At 43.0% G+C, this 27223-nt stretch overlaps 2 protein-coding genes across 3 annotated transcripts in view; one reads left to right on the top strand and one right to left on the bottom strand.

The window, feature by feature from the left end:
- The window catches only part of TDRD9 (tudor domain containing 9), a 318925-nt gene that overhangs the window by 26380 nt on the left and 265322 nt on the right, over nt 1-27223 (top strand). The gene's annotated exons all lie outside the window — the stretch shown is intronic.
- Nucleotides 17754-22421, bottom strand: RD3L (RD3 like). Its single transcript, XM_056545570.1, has 4 exons — nt 22260-22421; nt 21688-21763; nt 21196-21511; nt 17754-18143 (listed from the first exon to the last, which is right to left on the bottom strand). Exons 3-4 carry the CDS (start codon nt 21492-21494, stop codon nt 17852-17854), a joined length of 591 nt encoding a protein of 196 aa, XP_056401545.1. The 5' UTR covers nt 21495-21511; nt 21688-21763; nt 22260-22421; the 3' UTR covers nt 17754-17851.

The following is a 27223-nucleotide window of genomic DNA, read 5'->3' as shown; positions in this document are numbered from 1 at the left end:
CCTTAAAGCAGTAGTCCAGTGGTGATTCAGTGGTGAGCAACTTATCCCCTATCCTAAGGATAGGGGATAAGTTGCAGATCGTGGGAGGTCCGACCCCTGGGGCCCCCCGCGATCTCCTGTACGGAGCCCCAATAGCCCGCTGGAAGGGGGCGTGTCGACCTCCGCACGAGGCGGCGGCCGACACGCCCCCTCAATACAACTCTATGGCAGAGCCGAAGCGCTGCCTTCGGCAATCTCCGGCTCTGCCATAGAGATGTATTGAGGGGGCGTGTCGGCCGCCGCCTCGTGCGGGGGTCGACACCCGCTATCTCGGCGGAGAGCCGGGGCCCCGTACAGAGAGATCGCAGGGGGCCCCAGCGGTCGGACCCCCCGCGATCTCAAACTTATCCCCTATCCTTAGGATAGGGGATAAGTTTTTCACCACTGGACTACCCCTTTAAGACCCAGGTACAGAAGGCGTATGCATATGCCCTAGGTCCTGTACGGGTTAAGGACTCAAGGTGGTCTGTAATGACCATGTCCATTGCACTCAGTGCCCTATTAACATGCAGCACTTGCTCATAGCAACCAAGAAAAAAAAAATCAGATAAGTTGCTTTAGGCCATTGTTTCCCAACCAGAGTGCCTCCAGCTGTTGCAAAATTAAAACTCCCAGCATGGCCAGACAGCACAAGCGGAGAACGGGTTAAATCCCGTGGGTCCCGGTTGCTACGGGCATTCAGGACCCATGGCTAATGCCGGGCACCGCCGGTCGGGCCGATGCCCGGCATTAAATTGGCACTGTCAGATATGAAAACTTGTTATGTTGTAAAGCATGCAAAACCAATAGGTTTTGCAATTGCTTTCATTAAAAAAATTCAGTATTTCATACTGAAAAAGCCAGTCAAAAAACTGTCCCCCCTGCCTTCTGGAATGCATTCAGTCCTTCTGTGTACACTGCTTCGTAAACAAAAGAAAACAGAGGTGCTTCCATGTGCGGGATCATCAATATATATGTGGAAATAGAATGGTGAGTATTATGCTCACCTTATGCAGTTGTGCACTTCCGAGGCACAACACTCAAAACAGCATAGAATGGAGATAGCGTGTATTGCTTCAAGGCTGCAGCAGGCTTCCCACGCCAGGCTGGTGTATAATGGATACAGGGAGAGGACACAATCGAAATTGAGGGAAGTAATCCCGCGCTGCCGAAACTCCAGGACCGGGTAGGTAAATAAGGAGTAAAAATTTTTTTAAACATGCATACAGCGCGTTTCAAAGCCGATATGGCTTTCATCAGGTACGATGCCTGATGGAAAAGCCATATATGCTTTGAAATGCGTTGTATGTTTAAATAAATTTTTACTCCTTATTTACCTACCTGGTCCTGGAGTTTTGGCAGCGCGGGATTACTTCCCTCAATTTCGATTGTGTCCTCTCCCTGTGTACACTGCTTCGTCCTGGACGTTGGAGGGGCTGTACACACTGCAGACTCATATGAAGAGAAGGGGAGGGGCAGGAAGACTGCTGACTGGCTCTCACTGATGTCTGCTGTGTGAGAGAGGCAGAAACACATTGCATTGCAGATGAAAAAGTGTCCCTGCATGTATGTGTGTGGGTATATGTGTATATCAGTGTGTCTATCTAATGTGTATGTGTAAGCATATATGAAGCCTGTGTGTGTGTGTGTGTGATAAAGGGTGACTACAATCATATGCCTCCAGCTGTTGCAAAACTAAAACTCCCAGCATGCCTGCACAGCCAAATTATGTGTGGACATGCTGCTAGCTGTAGTTGTGCAACAGCTGGAGGCACAATGGTTGGGAAGTACTGAACTGAGGAGAGTGAGAGAGAGGAGGAGGAGGAGGGGGAGTGGTTATCACAGTGAGTACCTGCCCCCTGCTTCTATTGGACAAAATTAAGCTATTTCAGAAATAAAGCTAATTCTGAGAGAAATATAGGTCACAGACATATACAAAGTACATGCACATGATCAGGATGAGATACTGAGCAACATATAACAGTTTAGATTTTTTTGAGTGATCTGACTGGTACGCTTTAACCCTTTAGACAGTGCAATCAAAGTTGATTGCGGCGTCTAAACTGAAAGTGAAACTATCCCCACAGCTCAGCGGAGCTGATTGGGACTATCGCCACAGAATCGCGATGTTCCGATCAGCTTACTGGACGACAGGAGGGTCCTCGCCTGACTCCTCATCATCCGATCGGCGATCTGCTGCTCCATGCCTGAGCAGCAGAGTACCTGTAACACTGATCAATGCTGTCCAATGGCATAGCATTGAACAGTGTATGCAATCAGAAGATTGCATAGTATAGCCCTTGATGTAAATTATTTTTAATTTTTTTTTCACAAAAATGCTTGTTTTCCCCCAAATGTTTAATTTTTACAAGGGGTAATAGGAGAAAATGCCCCCCAAAATTTGTAACCCCATCTCTTCTGAGTATGAAAATACCCCATGTGTGGACGTCAAGTGCTCTGCTGGCGACTACAATGCTCAGAAGAGGAGTCACATTTGGCTTTTGGAAAGCAAATTTTGCTGAAATGGTTTTTGGGGGGCATGTCACTTTTAGGAAGCCCCTATGGTGCCAGAACAGCAAAAAAAAAAATGGCATACTATTTTGGAAACTATACCCCTCAAGCAACGTAACAAGGGGTACAGTGAGCGTTTACACCTCACAGGTGTTTGACGACTTTTTGTTAAAGTTGGATGTGTAAATGAGAAAAAAAAATGTTTTCACTAAAATGCATTTTCCCCCCCAAATTTTACATTTTTACAAGGGGTAATAGGAGAAAATGACCCCCAAAATTTGTAACCCCTTCTCTTCTGAGTATGGAAATACCCCATGTGTGGATGTCAAGTGCTCTGCTGGGGCACTACAATGCTTAGAAGAGGAGGAGCGCCATTGAGCTTCTGGAAAGAAAATTTGTTTGGAATGGAAGTCAGGGGACATGTGTGTTTACAAAGCCCCCCGTGGTGCCAGAACAGTGGACCCCCACCCACATGTGACCCCATTTTTGAAACTACACCCCTCACAGAATGTAATAAGTGGTGCAGTGAGTATGTACACCCTACTGGCGTTTGACAGATCTTTGGAACAGTGGGCTGTGCAAATGAAAAATTTAATTTTTCATTTTCACGGACCACTGTTCCAAAAATCTGCCGCTGTAAATGCGTAAATGCTCACTGTACCCCTTGTTACATTACATGAGGGGTGTAGTTTCCAAAATGGGGTCACATGTCCATTGTTCTGGCACTATGGGGGCTTTATAAACACACGTGGCCTTCAATTCTGGACAAATTTTCTCTCTAAAAGCCCAATGGCGCTCCTTCTCTTCTGAGCATTGGGGTATGTTCTTACTCAGAAGAAATGGGGTTACAAATTTTGGGGGGCTCTTTTTCCTATTTTCTCTTGTGAAAATGAAAAATTTAGGGTAACATCAACATTTTATTGAATTATTTTTATTTCTTTTAATTTTTCCATCTAACTTTGAAGAATTTTTATTAAACACCTGTGGGGTGTTAAGGCTCACTATACCCCTTGTTACATTCCGTGAGGGGTGTAGTTTCCAAAATGGGGTTACATGTGGGTATTTCTTTTTTTTGCGTTTGTCAGAACCGCTGTAAAATCAGCCACCCCTGTGCAAATCACCATTTTACTCCTCAAATGTACATAGTGCGCTCTCACTCCTGAACCTTGTTGTGCCCCAGCAGAGCATTTTACGCCCACATATGGGGTATTTCCGTATTCAGGAGAAGTTGCGTTACAAGTTTTTTTTTTTTTTTTCCTTTTACCACTTGTGAAAATAAAAAGTAGGGGGCAACACCAGCATGTTAGTGCAATTTTTTTTAAATTTTTTTACACTAACAGGCTGGTGTAGACCCCAACTTTTCCTTTTCATAAGGGGTAAAAGGAGAAAAAGCCCCCAAAAATTTGTAGTGCAATTTCTCCCGAGTACGGAAATACCCCATATGTGGCCCTAAACTGTTTCCTTGAAATACCACAGGGCTCTGAAGTGAGAGAGCGCCATGCGCATTTGATGACTAAATTAGGGATTGCATAGGGGTGGACATAGTGGTATTCTACGCCAGTGATTCACAAACAGGGTGCCTCCAGCTGTTGCAAAACTCCCAGCATGCCTGGACAGTCAGTGGCTGTCCGGAAATGCTGGGTGTTGTTGTTTTTGCAACAGCTAGAGGCTCCGTTTTGGAAACACTGCTGAACAATATATTTTTCATTTTTTGGGGGGGGGGGGGGGGGGGGACAGTGTAAGGGGGTATATATGTAGTGTTTTACCCTTTTACTATGTGTTTAGTGTAGTGCATTTAGGGTATATTCGCACTGGCACAGGTTTACGGTGAATTTCCCGCTAGGAGTTTGTGCTGCGGCGAAAAATTTGCTGCCTCTCAAACTTTAAGCAGGAAACTTAATGTAAACTCGCCCGTGTGAATGTACATTGGGGGGGGGGCAAACCTCGCGCTGTTGCAAAACTACAACTCCCAGCATGTGCTGACAGACCGTGCATGCTGGGAGTTGCACTTTTGCAACAGCTGGAGGCACACTGGTTGGAAAACCTTCAGTTAGGCTCTGTTACTTAACTCAGTATTTTCCAACCAGTGTGCCTCCAGCTGTTGCAAAACTACAACTCCCAGCATGTGCTGACAGACCGTGCATGCTGGGAGTTGCACTTTTGCAACAGCTGGAGGCACACTGGTTGGAAAACCTTCAGTTAGGCTCTGTTACTTAACTCAGTATTTTCCAACCAGTGTGCCTCCAGCTGTTGCAAAACTACAACTCTTAGCATGTACTGATCTCCAAAGGGCATGCTGGGAGATGTAGTTATGCAACAGCTGAAGGTAAGCAACTACAACTCCCAGCATGCCTAGACAGCTGTTTGCTTTTTGGGCATCCTTGGATTTGCAGTTTTGCAACATCTGGAGAGCTACAGTTTAGAGACCACTGCACAGTGATCTCCAAACTGTGTGGGCCTTCAGATGTTGCAAAACTACAACTCCCAGCATGCCGAGACAGCTTTTTGCTGTTTGGGCATTCTAGGAGTTGTAGTTTTTGCAACACCTGGAGGGCTACAGTTTATAGACCACTGTATAGTGGTCTCATACTGTAGCCCTCCAGATGTTGCTAGGCAACTCACCGGCTTGCGTAGGATCCATGGAGCCAGCTGCACGTCATCGCCGCCTGCCGATCTCCACAGTTTCCCTGTTCTTCAACGCCTATTGTGGGTGGGCAGAACGGGGAAACCGAAGGTTAACCCCCCCCCCCCCCCCATCTTCTATTGGTCGATTTGCTGCGATCGCCGACATGGGGGGTGTCTGATGACCCCCCCCCCCCCCCCGGGCATTTGCGCGGGGTGCCTGCTGATCGATATCAGCATTCACCTCGGTCTGGTCCCTGCCCGCTGCATGGGGACCGAAATTCCCACGGACGTACATGTACGTCATTGGTCCTTAACTACCAGGGTCCCATGACGTACCGGTATGACATGGGTCCTGAACAGGTTAAGGGGTACTCCGGTGGAATTTTTATTTTTTAATCAACTGGTGCCAGAAAGTTAAACAGATTTGTAAATCACTTCTATTAAAAAATCTTAATCCTTCCAGTACTTATTAGCTGCTGAGTACTTAAGAGGAATTTCTTTTCTTTTTGGAACACAGAGCTCTCTGCTGACATCTCTGTCTATTTTAGGATCTGTCCAGAGCAGCATATGTTTGCTATGGGGATTTTCTCCTGCTCTGGACAGTTCTTAAAATGGACAGAGGTGTCAGCAGAGAGCACTGGTCATGATGTCAGCAGAGAGTTCTGTGTTCCAAAAAGAGAATAAATTCCTCTGTATTATTCAGCAGCTAATAAGTACTGGAAGGATTAAGATTTTTTTTATAGAAGTAATTTACAAATCTGTTTAACTTTCTGGCACCAGTTGATAAAAAAAGAAAAAAAAAGTTTTCCACTGGAGTACCCCTTTAAGTACTGGGATGCAAGGGTGTACCTGTTTGCCCTTAGTCCCCAACAGGTTAAAGGGGTTCTCCGGTGCTTAGACATCTTATCCCCTATCCAAAGGATAGGGGATAAGATGCCTGATCGTGGGAGTCCCGCAGCTGGTGACGCCCGTGATCATGCACGCGGCACCCCGTTTGTAATCAGTGCCCAGCGTGTTTGCTCCGGGTCTGATTACGGGTGACTACAGGGCCGGCGGCGTGTGATGTAACGCCTCCGCCCCGTGTGACGTCACGCTCCCCCCCCTCAATGCAAGCCTATGGGAGGGGGCGTGATAGCTCCGGGCACTGATTACAAACGGGGTGCCGCGTGCATGATCACGGGCGTCCCCAGCGGCGGGACTCCCACGATCAGGCATCTTATCCCCTATCCTTTGGATAGGGGATAAGATGTGTAAGTGCCGGAGAACCCCTTTAAGCCTTGAAATGTGCTGTCAGAGGTGCTCACTAATCTACTACATATACAGTACAAATCACTACAGAATTGTATGGAACATTACTGTTTATTGGGTAAAACATGTTCTGCCACAGGAGAAGATAGATTTTGACTTTTAACAATTTGTTCTATGGTCAAATCAGATAAAAAACTGCAATTTTTCAGCCATTTCTGCATAACATTTACATTGTTTATAGTGTATCAAATGTCCAGTGCTATGGAAGTACTGAATACAATTGTGACACTTGAAAGGCCTCTACAGCCTCTACAGTTTCTGTCTTGTGCTAGCTGACCAAAACATAGCTATCCTATCATCTCAAAGCCCAGCTTGGGTGGAAAAGAAAAGGGTGATAAGTTAACCCTATCCAGTCCCATGTTGCTGCTGAGGTATGGGGAGCTATATGGTCCTCACACTGTGCAGGGCCTGTGGCATGAAGTGATGGTCCCTCTTGATTTCCTTGGGTTAAAGAGACAAAAATATGTATGTTTTTATGTTACAAAGATATTAATTTATTGGTTTGGAAAATAATTAAACCATAGGTGGTTATAGTCTCCTCTATTTGAAAGATTCGCATAGGGACAGCTAAAGTAGGTAGCTCACATGATGACAACACTACGCAACTCCATGTTAGGCTTTGTATATATATGTTGTATATTTGGTATTGGTAGAAAGTCCGTTAAAGAGAACCTGACAGGCTTTTTACCTGCACTAAACCCAATATACTGAATTATAGTGGGGTTGAACAGTTTTACAAAGAGGGTTCACTTACTTAACCCCTTAAGGACAATGGACGTACTCCTACGCCCCCGTTTCCGAGTCCTTAAGGACCGAGGACGTAGGAGTACGTCCTTTCCATTCCCGGCCCCCCACCGCTAGCCGGAGGGGAGCCAGTGCCCGATGCTTGCTGAAATCGTTCAGCAGGCATCGCGGCATATCGCCCAGGGGGGTCATTATGCCCCCCCATGTCGGCAATGGCCGCAGATCGCTGGACAATTCAGTCCAGCGATCTGCGGCAATTCCGGGTCAATCGGGTCTCCAGTGACCCGGTGACCCGGAATTACTGGCTGATCGGGGCCATCAGAGACAGCCAGAGCCTGCAGGGGTGAGGTGGCCCTGGTGCCACCTCACGATCGCCCTGATTCGTCGGCCGGATTCCCGGCCGACCAATCTGGGCGCCTGCTGCGGGTGTCACTCCCGCACCCGCTCCGCCCCGTGCGGGAAGACGACCCCGGGTGCTGGGGACCCCGATCCCCGGCGTTAATGTTGGGATCGGGGCCCCAGGAGCGACGACGGCGGCGGGACTGACATGCAGCGTCGATCAGCAGCAGCAGGAGGTGAGTGACAGCCTCCTGCTGTTGCTTAGCACCAGCTCCCAGCATGCAAAAGGGCATGCTGGGAGCTGTAGTTATGCAACAGGAGGAGGCAGACCACCACAACTCCCAGCATTCCCTTATGGGCATGCTGGGACTTATGGTTTTGCAACAGCTGGAGGCACATGGAAAAGTGTACCTTCAGCTGTTGTGTAACTACAACTCCCAGCTTGCACAAACAGCTAAAGTGCATGCTGGGAGTTGTAGTGGTGCATCTGCTGGTTGCATAACTTCAACTCCCAGCATGCCCGTTGGCTGTCGGTGACTGCTGAGAGTTGTAGTTTTGCAACAGCTGAAGGCACACTGAGTTAAGTAGCAAACCAGTGTTTCTCCAGCTGTTGCATAACTACAATCCCCAGCATCCCCAGCCAAAGTAGTATGCCTCCCGCTGTTGCATAACTACAACACCCAGCATGCCCTTCCGCTGTCCGTACATGCTGGGGGTTGTAGCTTTTGCAACAGCTGAAGGCACACTGGTTGCAAAACACTGAGTTTGTTGCCAAACTCTGTGTTTCACAACCAGTGCCTCCAGCTGTTGCAAAACTACAACTCCCAGCATGCACTGATAGACCGTACATGCTGGGAGTTGTAGTTTTCCAACAGCTGGATGTCCCCCCCCCTTGTACACTCACACGGGCGGAGGATTACAGTAAGTGTCCGGCTGCAAGTTTGAGCTGCGGCAAATTTTCTGCTGCAGCTCAAACTGCCAGCGAGAAACTACTGTGAACCCCCCGCCCGTGCGACTGTACCCTAAAAACACTACACTAACACAAAATAAAATAAAAAGTAGAAAACACTACATATACACATTCCCGTACACAGCCCCCCTCCACAATAAAAATGAAAAACGTCTGGTACGCCACTGTTTCCAAAACGGAGCCTCCAGCTGTTGCAAAACTACAACTCCCAGCATGCACTTATAGACCCTACATGCTGGGAGTTGTAGTTTTGCAACAGCTGGATGTTTCTCCCCCCTCCAATGTGAACGTACAGGGTACACTCACATGGGCGGAGGATTACAGTAAGTATCCGGCTGCAAGTTTGAGCTGCGGCAAATTTTCTGCCCCAGCTCAAACTGCCAGCGAGAAACTACTGTGAACCCCCACCCGTGCGACTGTACCCTAAAAACACTACACTACACTAACACAAAATAAAATAAAAAGTAAAAAACACTACATATACACATTCCCCTACACAGCCCCCCTCCCAATAAAAATGAAAAATGTCTGGTACACCACTGTTTCCAAAACGGAGCCTCCAGCTGTTGCAAAACAACTACTCCCAGTATTACCAGACAGCCACTGACTGTCCAGGCATGCTGGGACTTTTACAACAGCTGGAGGCACCCTGTTTGGGAATCACTGGCGTAGAATACCCCTATGTCCACCCCTATGCAAGTCCCTAATTTAGGCCTCAAATGCGCATGGCGCTCTCACTTTGGAGCCCTGTCGTATGTCAAGGCAACAGTTTAGGGCCACATATGGGGTATCGCCGTACTCGGGAGAAATTGTTACAAATTTTGGGGGGTATTTTCTGCTATTACCCTTTTTAAAAATGTAAAATTTTTGGGAAACCAAGCATTTTAGGTAAAAAATTTTTTTTTATTTTTTTTTTTACATATGCTAAAGTTGTGAATCACCTGTGGGGTATTAACCCCTTAAGGACCAAGGACGTACCGGTACGTCATTGGTCCTGCTCTTCTGATATAACGCGGGGTTACACAGTAACCCCGCGTCATATCATGGCGGGCCCGGCGTCATAGTGAAGCCGGGACCCGCCTCTAATAGCGCGCAGCGCCGATCGCGGCGCCGCGCGCTATTAACCCTTTAGCCGCGCGCTATTAACCCTTTAGCCGTGCGCTCAAAGCTGAGCCGCGCGGCTAAAAGTGAAAGTTCCCGGCTAGCTCAGTCGGGCTGTTCGGGATAGCCGCGGCTAATCGCGGCATCCCGAACAGCTGACAGGACAGCGGGAGGGCCCCTTCCTGCCTCCTCGCTGTCCGATCGCCGAATGACTGCTCAGTGCCTGAGATCCAGGCATGAGCAGTCATGCGGCAGAATCGTTGATCACTGGTTTCTTATGAGAAACCAGTGATCAATGTAAAAGATCAGTGTGTGCAGTGTTATAGGTCCCTATGGGACCTATAACACTGCAAAAAAAAAAGTGAATAAAGATCATTTAACTCCTCCCCTATTAAAAGTTTGAATCACCCCCCTTTTCCAATAAAAAAAAAAACAGTGTAAATAAAAATAAAAGTAAACATATGTGGTATCACCGCGTGCGGAAATGTCCGAATTATAAAAATATATCATTAATTAAACTGCTCAGTCAATGGCGTGCGCGCAAAAAAATTCCAAAGTCCAAAATAGTGCATTTTTGGTCACTTTTTATATCATTTAAAAATGAATAAAAAGTGATCAATAAGTCCTATCAATGCAAAAATGGTACCGTTAAAAACTTCAGATCACGGCGCAAAAAATGAGCCCTCATACCGCCCCATACACGGAAAAATAAAAAAGTTATAGGGGTCAGAAGATGACAATTTTAAACGTATTAATTTTCCTGCATGTAGTTATGATTTTTTCCAAAAGTCCGACAAAATCAAACCTATATAAGTAGGGTATCATTTTAATCGTATGGACCTACAGAATACATATCAGGTGTCATTTTTACCGAAAAATGTACTACGTAGAAACGGAAGCCCCCAAAAGTTACAAAACAGCGTTTTTTTTTTCAATTTTGTCGCACAATGATTTTTTTTCCCGCTTCACCATAGATTTTTGGGCAAAATGACTGACGTCATTACAAAGTAGAATTGGTGGCGCAAAAAATAAGCCATCATATGGATTTTTAGGTGTAAATTTGAAAGAGTTATGATTTTTTAAAGGCAAGGAGCAAAAAACGAAAATGCAAAAACGGAAAAACCTCCGGTCCTTAAGGGGTTAAGGTTCACATTACCCCTTGTTACGTTCCCCGAGGGGTCTAGTTTCCAAAATGGTGTGCCATGTGTTTTTTTTTTTTTTTTTTGCAGTTCTGGCACCATAGGGGCTTCCTAAATGCGGCATGCCCCCAGAGCAAAATTTGCTTTCAAAAAGCCAAATGTGACTCCTTCTCTTCTGAGACCTGTAGTGCACCAGCAGAGCACTTTTCACCCCCATATGGGGTGTTTTCTGAATCGGGAGAAATTGGGCTTCAAATTTTGGGGGGTATTTTCTGCTATTACCCTTTTTGAAAATGTAAAAATTTGGGAAAAACAAGCATTTTAGGTAAATTTTTTTTTATTTTTTTACATATGCAAAAGTCGTGAATCACCTGTGGGGTATTAAGGTTCACTTTACCCCTTGTTACGTTCCCCGAGGGGTCTAATTTCCAAAATGGTATGCCATGTGTTTTTTTTTTTGCTGTCCTGGCACCATAGGGGCTTCCTAAAGGTGACATGCCCCCCAAAAACCATTTGTCGCTCCTTCCCTTCTGAGCCCTCTACTGCACCCGCCGAACAATTAACATAGACATATGAGGTATGTGCTTACTCGAGAGAAATTGGGTTTCAAATACAAGTAAAAATTTTCTCCTTTCTACCAATTGCAAAAATTCAAAAATTGGGTCTACAAGAACATGCGAGTGTAAAAAATGAAGATTGTGAGTTTTCTCCTTCACTTTTCTGCTATTCCTGTGAAACACCTAATGGGTTAATACACTTTCAGTGTCATTTTGAATACTTTGGGGGTGTAGTTTTTATAATGGGGTCATTTATGGGGTATTTCTAATATGAAAGCCCTTCAAATCCACTTCAAACCTGAACTGGTCCATGAAAAATAGCGAGTTTGAAAATTTTGTGAAAAATTTCCAAATTGCTGCTGAACTTTGAAGCCCTCTGGTGTCTTCCAAAAATAAAAACTCATAAATTTTATGATGCAAACATAAAGTAGACATATTGTATATGTGAACCCAAAAATGTTTTATTTTGAATATCCATTTTCCTTACAAGCAGAGAGCTTCAAAGTTAGAAAAATGCAAAATTTTCATTTTTTTCATCAAATTTTGGGATTTTTCACCAAGAAAGGATGCAAGTTACCATAAAATTTTACCACTAAGTTAAAGTAGAATATGTCACGAAAAAACAATCTCGGAATCAGAATGATAACTAAAAGCATTCCAGAGTTATTAATGTTTAAAGTGATATTGGTCAGAATTGCAAAAAACGCTCCGGTCCTTAAGGTGTAAAATGGCCTGGTCCTTAAGGGGTTAAAGCCGAGCAGTATTTGAAGAGTTACGGCAGGTTAATCTCCCAGCTACATTGCACAGCTCTGCGCAATGGAGGTGGGGAGCCAGCTCGCCCAGCTACCCTGCCTCCTCCATATTCTCCATCTGGCCTGCCCCGTCATGAATATGCTAATGTCTGATGGGGTTGAGCACTCTGCACTTTGAGCAATTACCCTAGGCAGCCATAAGTATATTCATGACAGGGGCGGGTTGGATTTTTGTTAAGTATATTTAGCTGCAGTATCACTACCATCATCTTCCTTTCATGGGTGCTAGTGTAATGGAGCAACAAAAATAGGTGTGCGAGTATTGTAAATTGTATAACACCTTGCTCCTTTGTACTGCAAACATCAATGCCATTCAATGTCTAGCCCTTTACAGACTTGGCTTCACCTCAGTTTGGCCAGGTCTTTGGTTACACATAATCAAGTTTTAGGAGCAAAAAAAATAAACAACCTATTGCTAACAGCATCGAGCTGTCACGCTCCCTCCCGTAGGCTTGCATTGAAGGGCGGAGCGTGATATCACACGGGGGCGGAGGCGTGACATCACACGCCGTCGGCCCCGTGGTCGCCGGTAATCAGACCCGGAGCAAACATGCTCCGGGGACTGGTTTTAACTGGGGTGCTGCGTGCAAGATCACGGGGGTCCCCAGTGGTGGTACCCCCGGGTTCAGGCATCTTATCCTTTGGATAGGGGATAAGATGTCTAAGCACCGGAGAACCCCTTCAATTCTGTCAGCAATATGGTTTTTGTGGCATAATACAGCTGTGTGGGACAAGCGGCAGTCTGGCTTTGCTTCTCTATGTTTAACACCTGTTTTGAATAAGTTAGCGCAGTTGTTATTGCATATTCTTTTGTGTTTTTCTCCTCCAACCAACAATCCTGCAGGTTTGGATTTTGTTCGACATTTGTCCCGCGGTCACATTAAGTAGCAATACATTGACCTTTTTTTAGATGCAGTCTCGCAATGTAACGGGGCAGTCTGAGTGTTGTGTAGCCGGTCTGTTTTCCAACTTGTTCCAATGAAACCTATTTGGGGCTTCAATGTCTTGCGTTACAAGAGGAACACAGCCAATGCCATTTTCTTGCTGTTTTTTTAAAATCTAAAACCTCTTGATGAAATGCAAGTGTGAATAGAACATTAGGCTGGGTTAGCATGAAGTAATTTGGTCAGAACTTTTAATCAGAAGCAGGAATGGAACTCACTCCTGGTTTTGGCTAAAAATCCTGACCTGTTTTTGTAAAGTGGGCATGGTCTTGTGTAAAAGGTGGGCCTAACCTCACTTCCGATTTATTACACTTAACGCCGCCAGCAAGCTGGTGTATATTGTAGCGGAAATCTATACCAGTTCAGAGCTGGTGTAGATTTCAAAGTCTGACGTGCAGGACGGACGCAGCTGTAGCCCCTTCATATATCAGCCGAATAGGGCCAGCTATCCCCAAAGGGGCACCTGACTGAGTTGCAACACTGCCAGTGTGACTGGTGATTGGTGGCGCCATCACTGCCAAAACAAGTATGTCAATAGATGCGGGCTGCTTAGCAGCAGAAGTTGGTCTGCGTGCTGGAGACCCTGAGGACGGACCCCCTATGATCCGCCGCTTATCCTATCGATAGGATACATTTTTTAAATCTGGATAACTGGTAGCATTTCCCCGTCTGCTTTGAAAATCTGTGAATTGGCATTTATTGTACTGGACCATTCTGGCACATCCTATATAAATGCAGTAAAACACAAAGCAGAGGTGCTCCCTGTGAGGATCAAACGTGCTAATGCCGGACGGGGATCAAGGTGGTCTCTTACTCGCTTCGGTTGTGTACCGACATACATAACAATGGTTAGTACGTATTGAACAATGGAGGAATCTTTGTTGTCCGTCGTCAGCCTTCCCATATAAACGTGTGCAATCCAAATGAACTTCGTGGGTGGCAGGGAATTCTTTGTCGCTATCTACCTATCTACCTGAATTGTCTCTCCTGGTCAGCGACATAGAATTCCCTGCCACCCTTGAAGTTCATTTATATAAATGCAGGACATTTTCATGGACTGTGACAGTAATGAATGCAGTTATGGATGTTTAATAAAATGCCTCTGATTTCCGTAAAACCCCTTTAAGCAAAATATTAAGGAAGTTGTATTGGCTTTAAGATTGCAGTATATTTCTGGGTGCTAGACTTGAATAATTGGTCACAATAAGAGGCATTTTTCCACACACAATTCAGAAATGATGCATGAACTATTGTGCTTTTAGTATGCATTAACCATGTGGTAACAGTGTACATGTCTGTACCTACATAAAATGTAGCCCTAGGATTGTCTAATGCTATTGGCACATCCAGAATAGACTATTATGATACTCACATAACCTCTTAATTTACAGTGAATAAATTAAAAATTATTTATCCCGAATGGAGAACCTCTAAATATCTGGTGTACCAAGTCCATCCCCATAGATGTGCAGCTAGCTATTCATTTATGCTGGCTGCAACATCCAAGAACAGCTTTTTGTTGAAGGACTCAAAAGCCAGACCGTGGTGACCAGCATTCATTTCACAATGGGCTTCAGTTCACAACTAAACCATTTTATGTGCAATTTATTTCTCAATTTATGAATAAACCTTTTTATTGAGGGAAAATTGGCTGCCAGGCAGCTTTGGCACTGTTTCTCACTAAAAGCCAAAGGTAAGGCTGCTATAAAGCCAACCTGCCTGATGCTAGTTGTGGATGTGTATGTACTGTGGACTGGACCAATAAATTCTGGGGACTGGTCAGAATTGCAGGATTAAACCTTTACCTAATATACAGACCCCCCCTTTTTTTTTTTTTTTTTTAATTTTTTTTAATTGACCAAAAATGTATTTACTTGTCTGTCCTGGTCACCTAAACTAGGGATGTACCGATACCAGGCATTTGCATAAAACGGGAGAAATCCATACCAGATAGCTCAGCGGTGCTGTTCAGGACCGCCGCTGTCAAGTCGCGGCATCCAGGACAGCGGGAGGTGCCTTACCTTCTTCCTGGCTGTCCGATTGGCGTTTAATTGCTCCAAGCCTGAAATCCTGGCTTGAGCAATCAAGCGCAGAAAACACTGATCAATGTATTCCTATGGCAATGCATTGAACAGTGCCTGCAATCAGTGTATGCAATGTTGCAGCCCCTAGAGGGGGCTATAACACTGCATAGAAAAAGAATCAATTTTCCCATAAAAATAAAAAGGGTGTAAATAAAAATGAAAACAAACGTATGTGGTATCGCCGCGTGCGTAAATATCTGAACCATAAAAAATATATCTTTAATTAAACCGCACGGTCAATGGCGTACGCGCAAAGAAATTCCAAAATGGAGTAGATTTGGTCACTTTTTATACCATAAAAAATATATAAAAAGCAATCAAAAAGTCAGATCAAAACAAAAATGATACTGCTAAAAACTTCAGATCACGGCGCAAAAAATGAGCCCTCATACCGCCCCCTTCGTAAAAAGTTATAGGGGTCAGAAGATGATAATTTTAAACGTATTTTTCGTGCATGTAGTCTTTACACCTACAGAATAAAGATAAGGAGTCCTTTTTACCGAAAAATGGACTGCGTAGAAATGTAAGTCCCCAGAAGTTACAAAATTACGTTTTTCTTCAATTTTGTCGTACAATGATTTTTCTTTTCGTTGTAGATTTTTGGGTAAAATAACAAAGTAGAATTGGTGGCAAAAAATCATCCTATGGATTTTTAGGTGCAAAATTGAAAAGGTTATGATTTTTAAAAGGTGAGGAGGAAAAAACGAAAGTGCAAAAACTGAAAAACGCTTAGGGTTAATGTCCAGGATACCAAATCCGATACTTGCGGCAGTACGGCCATTCTCTTGTCAAATGCCCCGCTCCGCTGCCCTGTTCTCCCATCCGCATCATGGCATCCCATGGAGGAGCATGTGACACACACGTCACTCCACCTCATCCACTGCACCCAGTGTAACACTATAGAGGAAGCAGAGTGACGTGTATATCACATGCTCCTCCATAGGACGCCATGATGCCGAAGGGATAAAGGGGCAGTGGAGCAGCAACACCCGACAGAGGACAGCCGCAAGTGAGCAACTCCCAGGGGCACTGCTGAGGGTGTGGTGGTGGGGCCTGCTGCCTACAAGGAGGGGGGGCTGCTGTCTACAAGTGTGTGTGGGGGGGGGGCTGCAGTCTACAAGGAGGGGAGGGCTGCAGTCTACAAGAAGGGGGGGGGCTGCAGTCTACAATGAGGGGGGGGGGCTGCAGTCTACAGGTGGACTGCTAATAATGTCTGCAACTATCTGTACTACCTACAAGGGGATACTACCTTCTATTAAAGTCAATCTTACAGCAGAGTCACCTGCACTGACTTAAATGTATAGGTGGATAGTGCAGGTGACCCGTTTCTACTGCTGCTCACCATGTGAACATCAGCGCAATGACTCACTCAAATCGCTAATTTTGGCTCATACTACAGCAGCCGCCTCCATTGCACACAACAAGGAACCCACATATCGGCACGGTAAGCAGCGCCAGAAACTGGGTCACTCTGGTGTAGTTTCCCTTTTAATAGATAAAAAATAAAATAAAAGTACTTGTAATTGGTATCGGCGAGTACTAGAAGTATTGGTACTCGTACTCGGTCTTAAAAAAAATTATAATAAAAAATAAAATGGTATCAGGACATCCCTAAACTGAACCATGGGAGACCTGAACATCTGAGCTTGCATTGGCTATTTTGCCATGTGCATTGGACCGGAGTACCAAAAGATTTATGAATACTTTGTTACAGTATCCATTTTATACAAAGCCTTTTTCTATGCACTTTTTTTGTATTGAATTCAAGTCTATTACTGTAAAGTTATTTTTTCTCATACTTGTCTACTCAACATCTTTTATCTAAAGGGCTGTATCTACTTGCATATAAAAATCTTGGGACATCAGACATACACGTAATATCTTAACACTGAATTCACTTACTATTACAAAATATAAGTTCTCTATAGGGTCATACAATGTATATATAGTCTATTGCCTGTAAAAATAGCTACAATACCTCACTAAAAAATAGGATTGCTTATTGTTTTCTATGTATAAAATCTGCATAGAAGTCTTAGATGCATCTGCAGATTCTGTATAAAAATCTGCACTTCTGTATAAAAATCTGCCTTCTGCAGCCTGTAGCTGTTCTGGGCTGTGGTGTCCGTACAGCCACAGGGGGCAGATCTCTGACTGATGGAAGCAACTGGCTCTTAAAGGGGTACCCCGGTGGAAAACAGTTTAGTTTAAATAAACTGGTGCCAGAAAGTTATACAGATTTTTAAATTACTTCTATTAAAAAATCTTAATCCTTCCAGTATTTATCAGCTGTTGTTTACTACAGAGAAAGTTCTTTTCTTTTTGAATCTCTTTTCTGTCTGATCACAGTGCTCTCTGCTGACACCTCTGTCCATGTCAGGAATTGTCCAGAGCAGGAACAAATCCCCATAGCAAACCTTTCCTGCTCCGAACAGTTCCTGACATGGACAGAGGGGTCAGCAGAGAGCACTGAGGTCGGACAGAAAAGGAAATTTAAAAAGAAAAGCACTTCCTCTGTGGTATACAGCTGCTGAGAAGTACTGGAAAGATTGTGATTTTTTTAATAGAAGTAATTTACAAATCTGTTTAACTTTCTGCCACCAGTTGATTTAAAATAAATTGATTTCCACCAGAGTACCCCTTTAAGTACACTAACAACCTGTTTAACGGGGATAGGTGAAACCCCCAACCCCCTTGCTCTAGCTTGATGGGTAGTAATATGGCAGGTTCCAGATTCGATGTGAGAAGGTTGGGAACAAGCTTTGCGTATTCCTATCCACGTAGCTGGATACTGTTGGTATCTCCTCTTTGTGTAGGTTTGGATCCCTGGGAATTGGGAAGTTGACAGGGCAGTTCGGATTCCACATGTCCAGCAGCTTCACCTGTTGATTTTCTCTTTCTATGGAATTAAGGAAATCCTTCAGGACTTGCTTAAATATATAGACAATTTCCCAAGGTAGCACGTCATTCTCTGCCAAAACTTCCCGAAATCTAGGAAGAGAATATGTGGTCAATATTTCATATGAAAATGAAGGGAATTAAACTGACGAAGTTTCATGGGAGAGTAGAAAAGCTTGAATTAGTTGCATTATAGATAGTATCATGTCCTGCACTTACTGCCCTTTGATCTGTGAATGCTCATGCTGCATGAAAATCATGGAAGATTCCAGCAATATAGGGAACGCTTAGAGTTTTCTACTTTGGACTATGTTTACTTGTTAGAAGGGCCCATTAACAACAAGCTGATATTGTGACCCGCTGCTGGGAACCCCAGCGATCATCTGATATATGTGGGGAATTCCTGGAAGTTAAACGCATGCAATTCAGTGGGTACAAAGGACAGGGCAGGTCCAACAGAGCCAGAATCACTGCTTTTTAGCCGCTTTTCATCATAGCCAAGCGGACCCCTTTTGTTATAGCTATATTCCATGTGGAAGATTTATCAATACCCGTGTAGAGAAAAAGTTGATCAGTTGCCCAGAGCAACCAGATTGCTTATTTTACTTTTCTTCTACACAGGTTTTAATAAATCTTCCCCCATGTGTTTTTTCTGAACTGGACAATCCCTTTAAATGACAGGGAATTGATCTAAGACAGGGGTCTCAAACTGGCGTCCCTCCAGATGTTGCAAGGATAGGAGTGGCGCTCTTTTTAGACAAAATGAACTATGTTTTTCTATTCCCGGATAACCCTTTAGCCCCTTTCCGCTGTAGAACGTATGCATACGTCCCAGCACCTGACATGTTTACGTGACTGGATGTATGCATACGTCCTGCTGATCTCCTGCTCTGCCGCGCGCAGTTCAGGAGATCGGCGGCTGGACCCGGCTGTCAATCACAGCCGGGGTCCCGCCGGGGCTGCGGACGCGCCGGTCATGGCAGCATTAACCCCATAGATGCCATAATCAATCCTGATCACGGCATTTATGGTGTTGAACAGGGGACCATATACATACTAGGTATTGCCACGTCCGTAATTACTTGTGCTATAAAGCTATAATGTAAATTATCCCACACGGTGAACGCCGTAAAAAAAGGGAAAAATTTGCCAATTTTGGTACAAATAGTGGAATAAAAAAGATCAAAAGGTAGCATGTATCGCAAAAATGATACCAATAAAAAGTACAGCTTGTCCTGCAAAAAAATAAGCCCTCACTTAATGATTTCGGACGAAAAATTAAAAAGTTACCACTGTCTGAAAATAAAAAAAGGGAAAAAAGAATTTTGCTCAGATAAGGAAAAACATAAAAAGCTATATAAAATGGGTATTGCCATAATTGTATCGACCCACAGAATAAAGATAACCACTTACTGCACAGTGAACACCATAAAAAATAAACGCCAGAAATTTTCCAGTTTTTCTCAAAAAATGCTGCATGTTGGTGCAAAAATGCACCACTTATATAAAGTACACTGTGTCACCAAAAACAATCTCAGAAAAAGCGTTCTAAAGTTATTACCATTTAAAGAGACATGTGTCAAATTTTTAAAAGCACCTGGTCATTAAGGTAAAAAAAAAAAAAAATGGGTCCGCTCTTAAGGGGTTAATAGAAGAGGTCCCCCATTATGAGCCATTTAAAGGGGTACTCCGGTGAAAACCTTTTTTTTCTAAATCAACTGGTGTCAGAAAGTTAAACAGATTTGTAAATTACTTCTATTAAAAAATCTTAATCTTTCCAGTACTACTTAGCTGCTGAATATTATAGATGAAATTCTTTTTTTTTTGGAACACAGAGCTCTCTGCTGACATCATGACCACAGTGCACTCTGCTGACATCTCTGTCCATTTTAAGAACTGTCCAGAGTAGGAGAAAATCCCCATAGCAAACATATGCTGCTCTGGACAGTTCCTAAAATGAACAAAGATGTCAGCAGAGAGCACTGTGCTCGTGATGTCAGCAGAGAGCACTGTGTTCCAAAAAGAAAATAATTTCCTCTGTAGTATTCAGCAGCTAATACGTACTGGAAGGATTATGATTTTATAATAGAAGTAATTTACAAATCTGTTTAACTTTCTGGCACCAGTTGATAAAAAAAAAAAAAAAAAAAAGTTTTCCATTGGAGTACCCCTATAACTAGAGGATAGAGCAGGTCAGTCAGTAGTATCTGGTTTGTCTATGCATTACAATCTGACTACTTCCTTTCTCCCACGGAGGTGCTACAAGGGAATTGAACATTTGCTTTCTAGTCCTGCCACAGATTACAACTGATCACAGGGGTCGTAGGGATGTGCAGTTACTGAGGAGATTATTCTTAAGGGTCTGTTCACAAGGGGTGGATCTCCAGATGACCAGTTGCCCATAACAACTAATCAGATCGCTTCTTTCATATTTAACAAGGCCTCTGAAAAATAAAGAAGCCATCTGATTGGTTGCTATGGCCACATTTTTCTCACCAAAGGTTTTGATAACTCTCCCCAAATTTGTAGTGATGGTGACTGCAATATGAAAGGGGTTTTATCTAACCAATCTGAGGCCATGAAGTAGTGACGGTATTGGTACATTCTGATCCATGTTCAGTTTTGTTTTGCAGTTTGCACACTTCTCTGCTTTTACTTTAATCTGACCATACACATTAGATAAGTCGGCCAAACCTACCAGATCAGTCAGCCATGTAATGTGCATAGGGTCTCCCAATGTAAAATGTATGGGCTGCTTTATAGATGCCCCGGAATTTATATTATAAAACAATCCCAATAATATGGCTTCCTTGTTTTGTGTCTTAAGACCGTTTTAATCTTCAGTTCACTGAAAAATTACTTAAATTTGGTAGATAGAAGCTGGTGTCATGTGCCCCTAGTTCTAGAATCCTAATGCAACAATATATATCCATTCCTTTTGCAGAGAGAAAAAGATGCTTAAAACAGTAAATGTCAAATAAAAAATTTAAGCTATGTAACATGAGTTGCAGGAAGGTATGAAAGCGAAGTTCTGAGCTCAGTATAAACTCTGTTTATCTGCATGTGGTCGGCTATAATAATGTAATAATTTAATATATTTAGTAATGATTTTTCTTAATCAAGGTAAGAATGTGACAAGCCTTACCTGCTGAGCACTGTCCCTGTATGGCACGGCTGAATCTGGGAGCACAGCACCTCCAGCTGTTTCTGCTCGGTCACCGGGATGCTGGGCTTTAAGCTGTAATCATTCCTCAGCCAGTTATAATCCGCTCCCGCTTTCTGTCCCCTCTGCTCGTTCTCTATCTCATGCAGCAGTCGTTCTCGCTCTCCTAGGTGCCATTGCAATTCTCTTAATAAAGTCTTGGTAACCACTTCTGAACCCGGGTATTGTGAAGACTTGTCAGACTCTACTCTGGACCATTTCATCCAGCCAAAAAAAGGCATTTTTTTTCCTGAGGTTCCTGGAATTAATTTTTATTTAGAGAAATATGTTCAGAATGAATTGAATGGAAAAATAAATTTTTTTTAAATCTTATTTTATTTTTTTGTCTTCCATCAAATAGCGAAGGAATTGGAAGAGATATTAATATTAAATAAACATGATCTCACAGCAATATAACAAGCAAAAATAGTTTACCTTTTATTCCTAGACTGTTGGGTAGTTGTTTCCTTTCTTCTGTCCTGCAATTTTCTTACAGGTCTTGCAAGGATGCCTGTTAGGATATATTATGGGAAGTTTTATTATAGTCCGACCCTCGGTCCAAGCTAACGTTGCCTCCTATGCACCATGCATGGACAGAAGCAATGTTGGACACTTCCTGAGGACATCTGACCAGATAGTGGCTTGCTGTGCACTAACTGCATCTGCTGATATGGAAGCTCAAGTTGGACATGTCATGTGACCTCATTTGTGTTTTTTTTTTTTTTTTGTCACTGTCCTTAATCGAAAAATGGAAACCTCTCTTGAAATCCCCTCCTCCCGAAGAATCCACAAAGTACTTCTATAAAACTTACAATACGCTCATAAATGAATTCTACCAATTGCATTTAGTTTCCATTTCTGATGTAAGTAGCTATGTCTGCATGCAGTTTTTTCTCTACGGTGCATGCAGCAATGCAAGGAAAACTGCATGTTCCTCTTTTGGTTTGAGATTCATGGCAAGAAGACACAGAAGCATGCACTTGCTTTATGCAATAATAAGTACCTACCATTATGGTGCTGGTGCAGAGATGAAATGTAATCCACTAATTCCTCTTCTTGCCATATAGACTTGGATGTAGGATGAGGCGCTCGTTCATGTTCTGACGATTTCGTGTGCACTAAAGGTTGCTTAAGCAGTTTTTTTTTTCCTTCTTCCCCTCCTTTTTTCCTTTTCCGTCTCAGTTATCTAGTCTCTTTTTATTAGTCTGAACCCCAGGCATGAAGAGACAGCTCTTCTCCTTACTTCCATTCCCAGATTACTGGTTTTACAGCTCAGATTTTTCTCAGCATTGTTGCTTGTGTTTTTTTTTCTCCCTTTGCTTTATCCCAGAGATGTTTTATTGTTTTCTAACTGAGGCTGCGTTAATGTGCCCTAGATGCCACACAACATAACACATGACATGCATGGCAGTTATTAAAGCAGATATTATACACTGGAAAAATTCTGATGTCAACATTAATAATGCTCAGCTGGAAGCTTTTCACATTGCATTGTATATGGTACTATGGAAATCTGAAGGAGCTGGCCGCATAATGACAGAACTGTCTTTACAAATTTTAAGACAAATTGAAAGCATGACTTCTTACCACCTTGTTTTATGTGTTTCCTTTTTAGTGTAGAAGATTTTGTATTTCTTTGGCAGAAACACCATGTGATTCTAAAAGCTGTTTGTTCCAGCCTTAAACATTTGCTACCTAACTACTTGATTTTTTCCATCAATCCAATAGACTGCCCAGTGAAAAGGGAAAAAAAGGGAACAAAGGGGGCGCTATCTAAGTGCCGTAAATGATGGTAAATGTGATGTTTAGAAATGGATGCAAATGTATATATTGGATGCTGAGCAAAAAAGTGTGTAATGAACACACTCCCCTTATTGTGTTGCGCAAGCTCAGTCACAACACTGGTGTTCACTAAGTGAACTAGGACTAGGATACAGATTACATTAGGAGCAAATAAAAAAATAAAATAAAATGAGCCCCACAAAAGTAACTCATACCATATACTGCTCCCCTTGCCCCCCCCCCCCCCCTCATGTGGACTCTTACTTATGGCCCCCTATCTGCTGCTCATGGCAAAGAGGTCTGCCACAACTTGTATATTTAGTTATTATTGTGTTATTGTATGTTTCCTCACCCCCTATCCACACAGTAACAGGAGACTTTATCTTGAGGTAGGGCTATGTTAGAATAGGCACTCACATGTATCCCTTTTCCCTATCTCTTTGGCATCTACTGGTGCGGTTTTCCTAAATTTTGTTAGAATACATTTTTTATCAGTGTTTATATGGTATTTTATCCTTCTTTTGAAGTAAAGGTTAAGTTTTTACCTTTTATCCTGAGCCTTGTTGGTGATTTTTCTTGATATTTTTACTAATCTAAATTAGTCATTAAGGGACTTACATATCAGGTGGGTCTTGGGTACCCTTTATTTTTTTTCCAGATGCCGTAATAATAAATTTAGTTTAGACAACCCCCTTTTAACCACTTAGGGACCATGGGCATCTCGTGCAAATGCATAATTTGACCCCAATGTACCAAGTCCAGAGTACATTGCAAGTTTTAACCCGATAAAACCACTAAATTGCCCAAAAAACTTTCATAAAATAAAAAATAAACGCCTAAGACCTCTGGGGTATTTTTTTTCCCCAAAAATGGGTCATGGGTCACTGAGTCACGATCATCAGGGACTTCTTTATGTTGCCTCAAATGCGCAGCGCTCTCTCTCCACCTGAGCGGGGTGCGTATTTGAGGCAACAGGTTAGGGACGGCCACAAACATCACATTCCCAGAATGATGATTCAGAGCATAGGGTTTGGGGTGGGCATATTTTTTTAGTTTTGGCTATGCTCTGGGTCATCATTCTGGGAACATAACCTGTTTTATAATTTTATGTCCCACTGTACCCTATTTTAGTAATTTACCCCATGTAACACTCCTTGAGGGGGGGGGGGGGGTCCTGCTGTTCTGGCTCCATAGGCAGTATATGTAGAAGCTCAAGGCCCCTGACTGCGCTCCTGCTCTTCCGAGACCGGTGTGCACCCGCAGAGCTGTTTATGTCCAGATATGAGTCATGTCCTTACTCCAAAGAAATATATTTACAAATTTACTGAGACATTTTTTTCCTTTTACCACTTGTAAAAATTAAAAATTTGGGGTAACCCCCAGCATTTTAGTGTAAAAAATAAAATGTTTCCTTTTCACATCCCACTTTAATGAACATTTATCAAACAGCTGTGGGATGTTAAGGCTCACTGTACTGCTTGTTATAGTTCCTTGAGAGGTGTAGATTCCAAAATAGCATGCCATGTGTTTTTTTTTTTTTTTTTTGCTGTTCTAGGGGCTTAGTAAATGCGACATGCCCCCCCCATTTCAGCAAAATTTGCAAATGTGACTCCTTCGATTCTGATCATTGTAGTGCGCCCGCAGTGCACTTGACATTCACACATGGGGTATTTCCATACTCAGAAGAGATGAGGTTACAAATTTTGGGGGGCATTTTCTCCCATTACCCCTTGTAAAAATGTAAAATTTGGGGGAAAACCAGCATTTTAGTGAAGAAAAAAATAATAATTTACAATCTTTAAGGAAAAGTTGTCAAACACCTCTGGGGTGTTAAGGCTCATTGCACCCTTTGTTATGTTCCTCGAGGGGTGCAGTTTCCAAAATATTATGCCATATGTTTTTTTTATTTTTTTTTTATTCTGTTCTGGCACCATAGAGGCTGCCTCAATGTGACATGCCCCCCCAAAAACCATTTCAAAACCATTTCAGAAAAACTCACTCTCCAAAAACCCAATTTTCGTTCCTTCCCTTCTGAGCCCTCTACTGCGCCCGCCGAACACTTGACATACACATATGAGGTATTTCCTTACTCGAGAGAAATTGGGTTACAAATTTGTGTAAAAAATTAAGATTGTGAATTTTCTCCTTCACTTTGCTGCTATTCCTGTGAAACACCTAAAGGGTTAACACACTTACTGAATGTCATTTTGAATACTTTGAGGGGTGCAGTTTTTATATTGGGGTCACTGAACTGGTCCCTGAAAGATTCAGATTTAGAAAATTTTGTTCAAAATTGGAAAATTGCTGCTGAACTTTGAAGCCCTCTGATGTCTTCCAAAAGTAAAAACATATCAACTTTATGATGCAAACATAAAGTAGACATATTGTATATGTGAATCAATATATCATTTATTTGGAATGTCTATTTTCCTTACAAGCAAAGTTAGAAAAATGGAAAATTATGCAAATATCGACGAAAATTTACAAATATCATAAAGTAGAATATGTCATGAAAAAACGATTTCGGAATCAGAATGAAAAGTAAAAGCATTCCAGAGTTATTAATGCTTAAAGTGACAGTGGTCAGATGTGTAAAAAAAAAAAAACGCTCAGGTCTTTAACCCCTTAAGGATGCAGGACGTAGATGTACGTCCTGGTGAGGTGGTACTTAACGCACCAGGACGTACATTTACGTCCTATGCATAACCGCGGGCATCGGAGCGATGCCCGTGTCATGCGCGGCTGATCCCGGCTGCTGATCTGATCGCAGCCAGGGACCCGCCGGCAATGGCCGACGCCCGCGATCTCGCGGGCGTCCGCCATTATCCCCTCAGGTGCCGGGATCAATACAGATCCCGGCATCTGCGGCAGTTCGCGATTTGAATGAATGATCGGATCGCCCGCAGCGCTGCTGCGGGGATCCGATCATTCATAACGCCGCACGGAGGTCCCCTCTCCTTCCTCCGTGCGGCTCCCGACGTCTCCTGCTCTGGTCTGTGATCGAGCAGACCAGAGCAGAAGATGACCGATAATACTGATCTGTTCTATGTCCTATACATAGAACAGATCAGTATTAGCAATCATGGTATTGCTATGAATAGTCCCCTATGGGGACTATTCAAGTGTAAAAAAAAATTTAAAAAAATGTAAAAGTAAAAGTAAAAAAAAAGTGAAAAATCCCCTCCCCCAATAAAAAAGTAAAACGTCCGTTTTTTCCTATTTTACCCCCAAAAAGCGTAAAAAACATTTTTTATAGACTTATTTGGTATCGCCGCGTGCGTAAATGTCCGAACTATCAAAATAAAATGTTAATGATCCCGTACGGTGAACGGCGTGAACGAAAAAAAATAATAAAAGTCCAAAATTCCTACTTTTGTAATGCATTTTATTTAAAAAAAAATTATAAAAAATGTATTAAAAGTTTTTCATATGCAAATGTGGTATCAAAAAAAAGTACAGATCATGGCGCAAAAAATGAGCCCCCATACCGCCACTTATACGGAAAAATAAGAAAGTTAGAGGTCATCAAAATAAAGGGATTATAAACGTACTAATTTGGTTAAAAAGTTTTTGATTTTTTTTAAGCGCAACAATAATAGAAAAGTATGTAATAATGGTTATCATTTTAATCGTATTGACCCTCAGAATAAAGAACACACGTCATTTTTACCATAAATTGTACGGCGTGAAAACGAAACCTTTCAAAATTAGCAAAATTGCGTTTTTCGTTTTAATTTCCCCACAAAAATAGTGTTTTTTGGTTGCGCCATACATTTTATGATATAATGAGTGATGTCATTACAAAGGACAACTGGTCGCGCAAAAAACAAGCCCTCATACTAGTCTGTGGATGAAAATATAAAAGAGTTATGATTTTTAGAAGGCGAGGAGGAAAAAATCAAAACGTAAAAATTAAATTGTCTGAGTCCTTAAGGCCAAAATGGGCTGAGTCCTTAAGGGGTTAAAGGGGTACTCCGCCCCTAGACATCTTATCCCCTATCCCAGGGATCGCTGCTGCAGCACCCCACTATCATTACTGCGCAGAGCGAGATCGCTCTGCATATAATGACGGGCAATACAGGGGCTGGAGCATCGTTACGTCACGGCTCCGCCCCTCGTGACGTCACGGCCCGCCCCGTCAATACAAGTCTATGGGAGGGGGCGTGGCGGTCATCACGCCCCCTACCAT

Source organism: Hyla sarda, chromosome 11 (assembly GCF_029499605.1).
Source record: "Hyla sarda isolate aHylSar1 chromosome 11, aHylSar1.hap1, whole genome shotgun sequence".
Lineage (NCBI taxonomy): Eukaryota > Metazoa > Chordata > Amphibia > Anura > Hylidae > Hyla > Hyla sarda.
The sequence above is the reverse complement of the archived record's forward strand: the minus strand, read 5'-3'. Positions and strand labels throughout refer to the sequence as shown.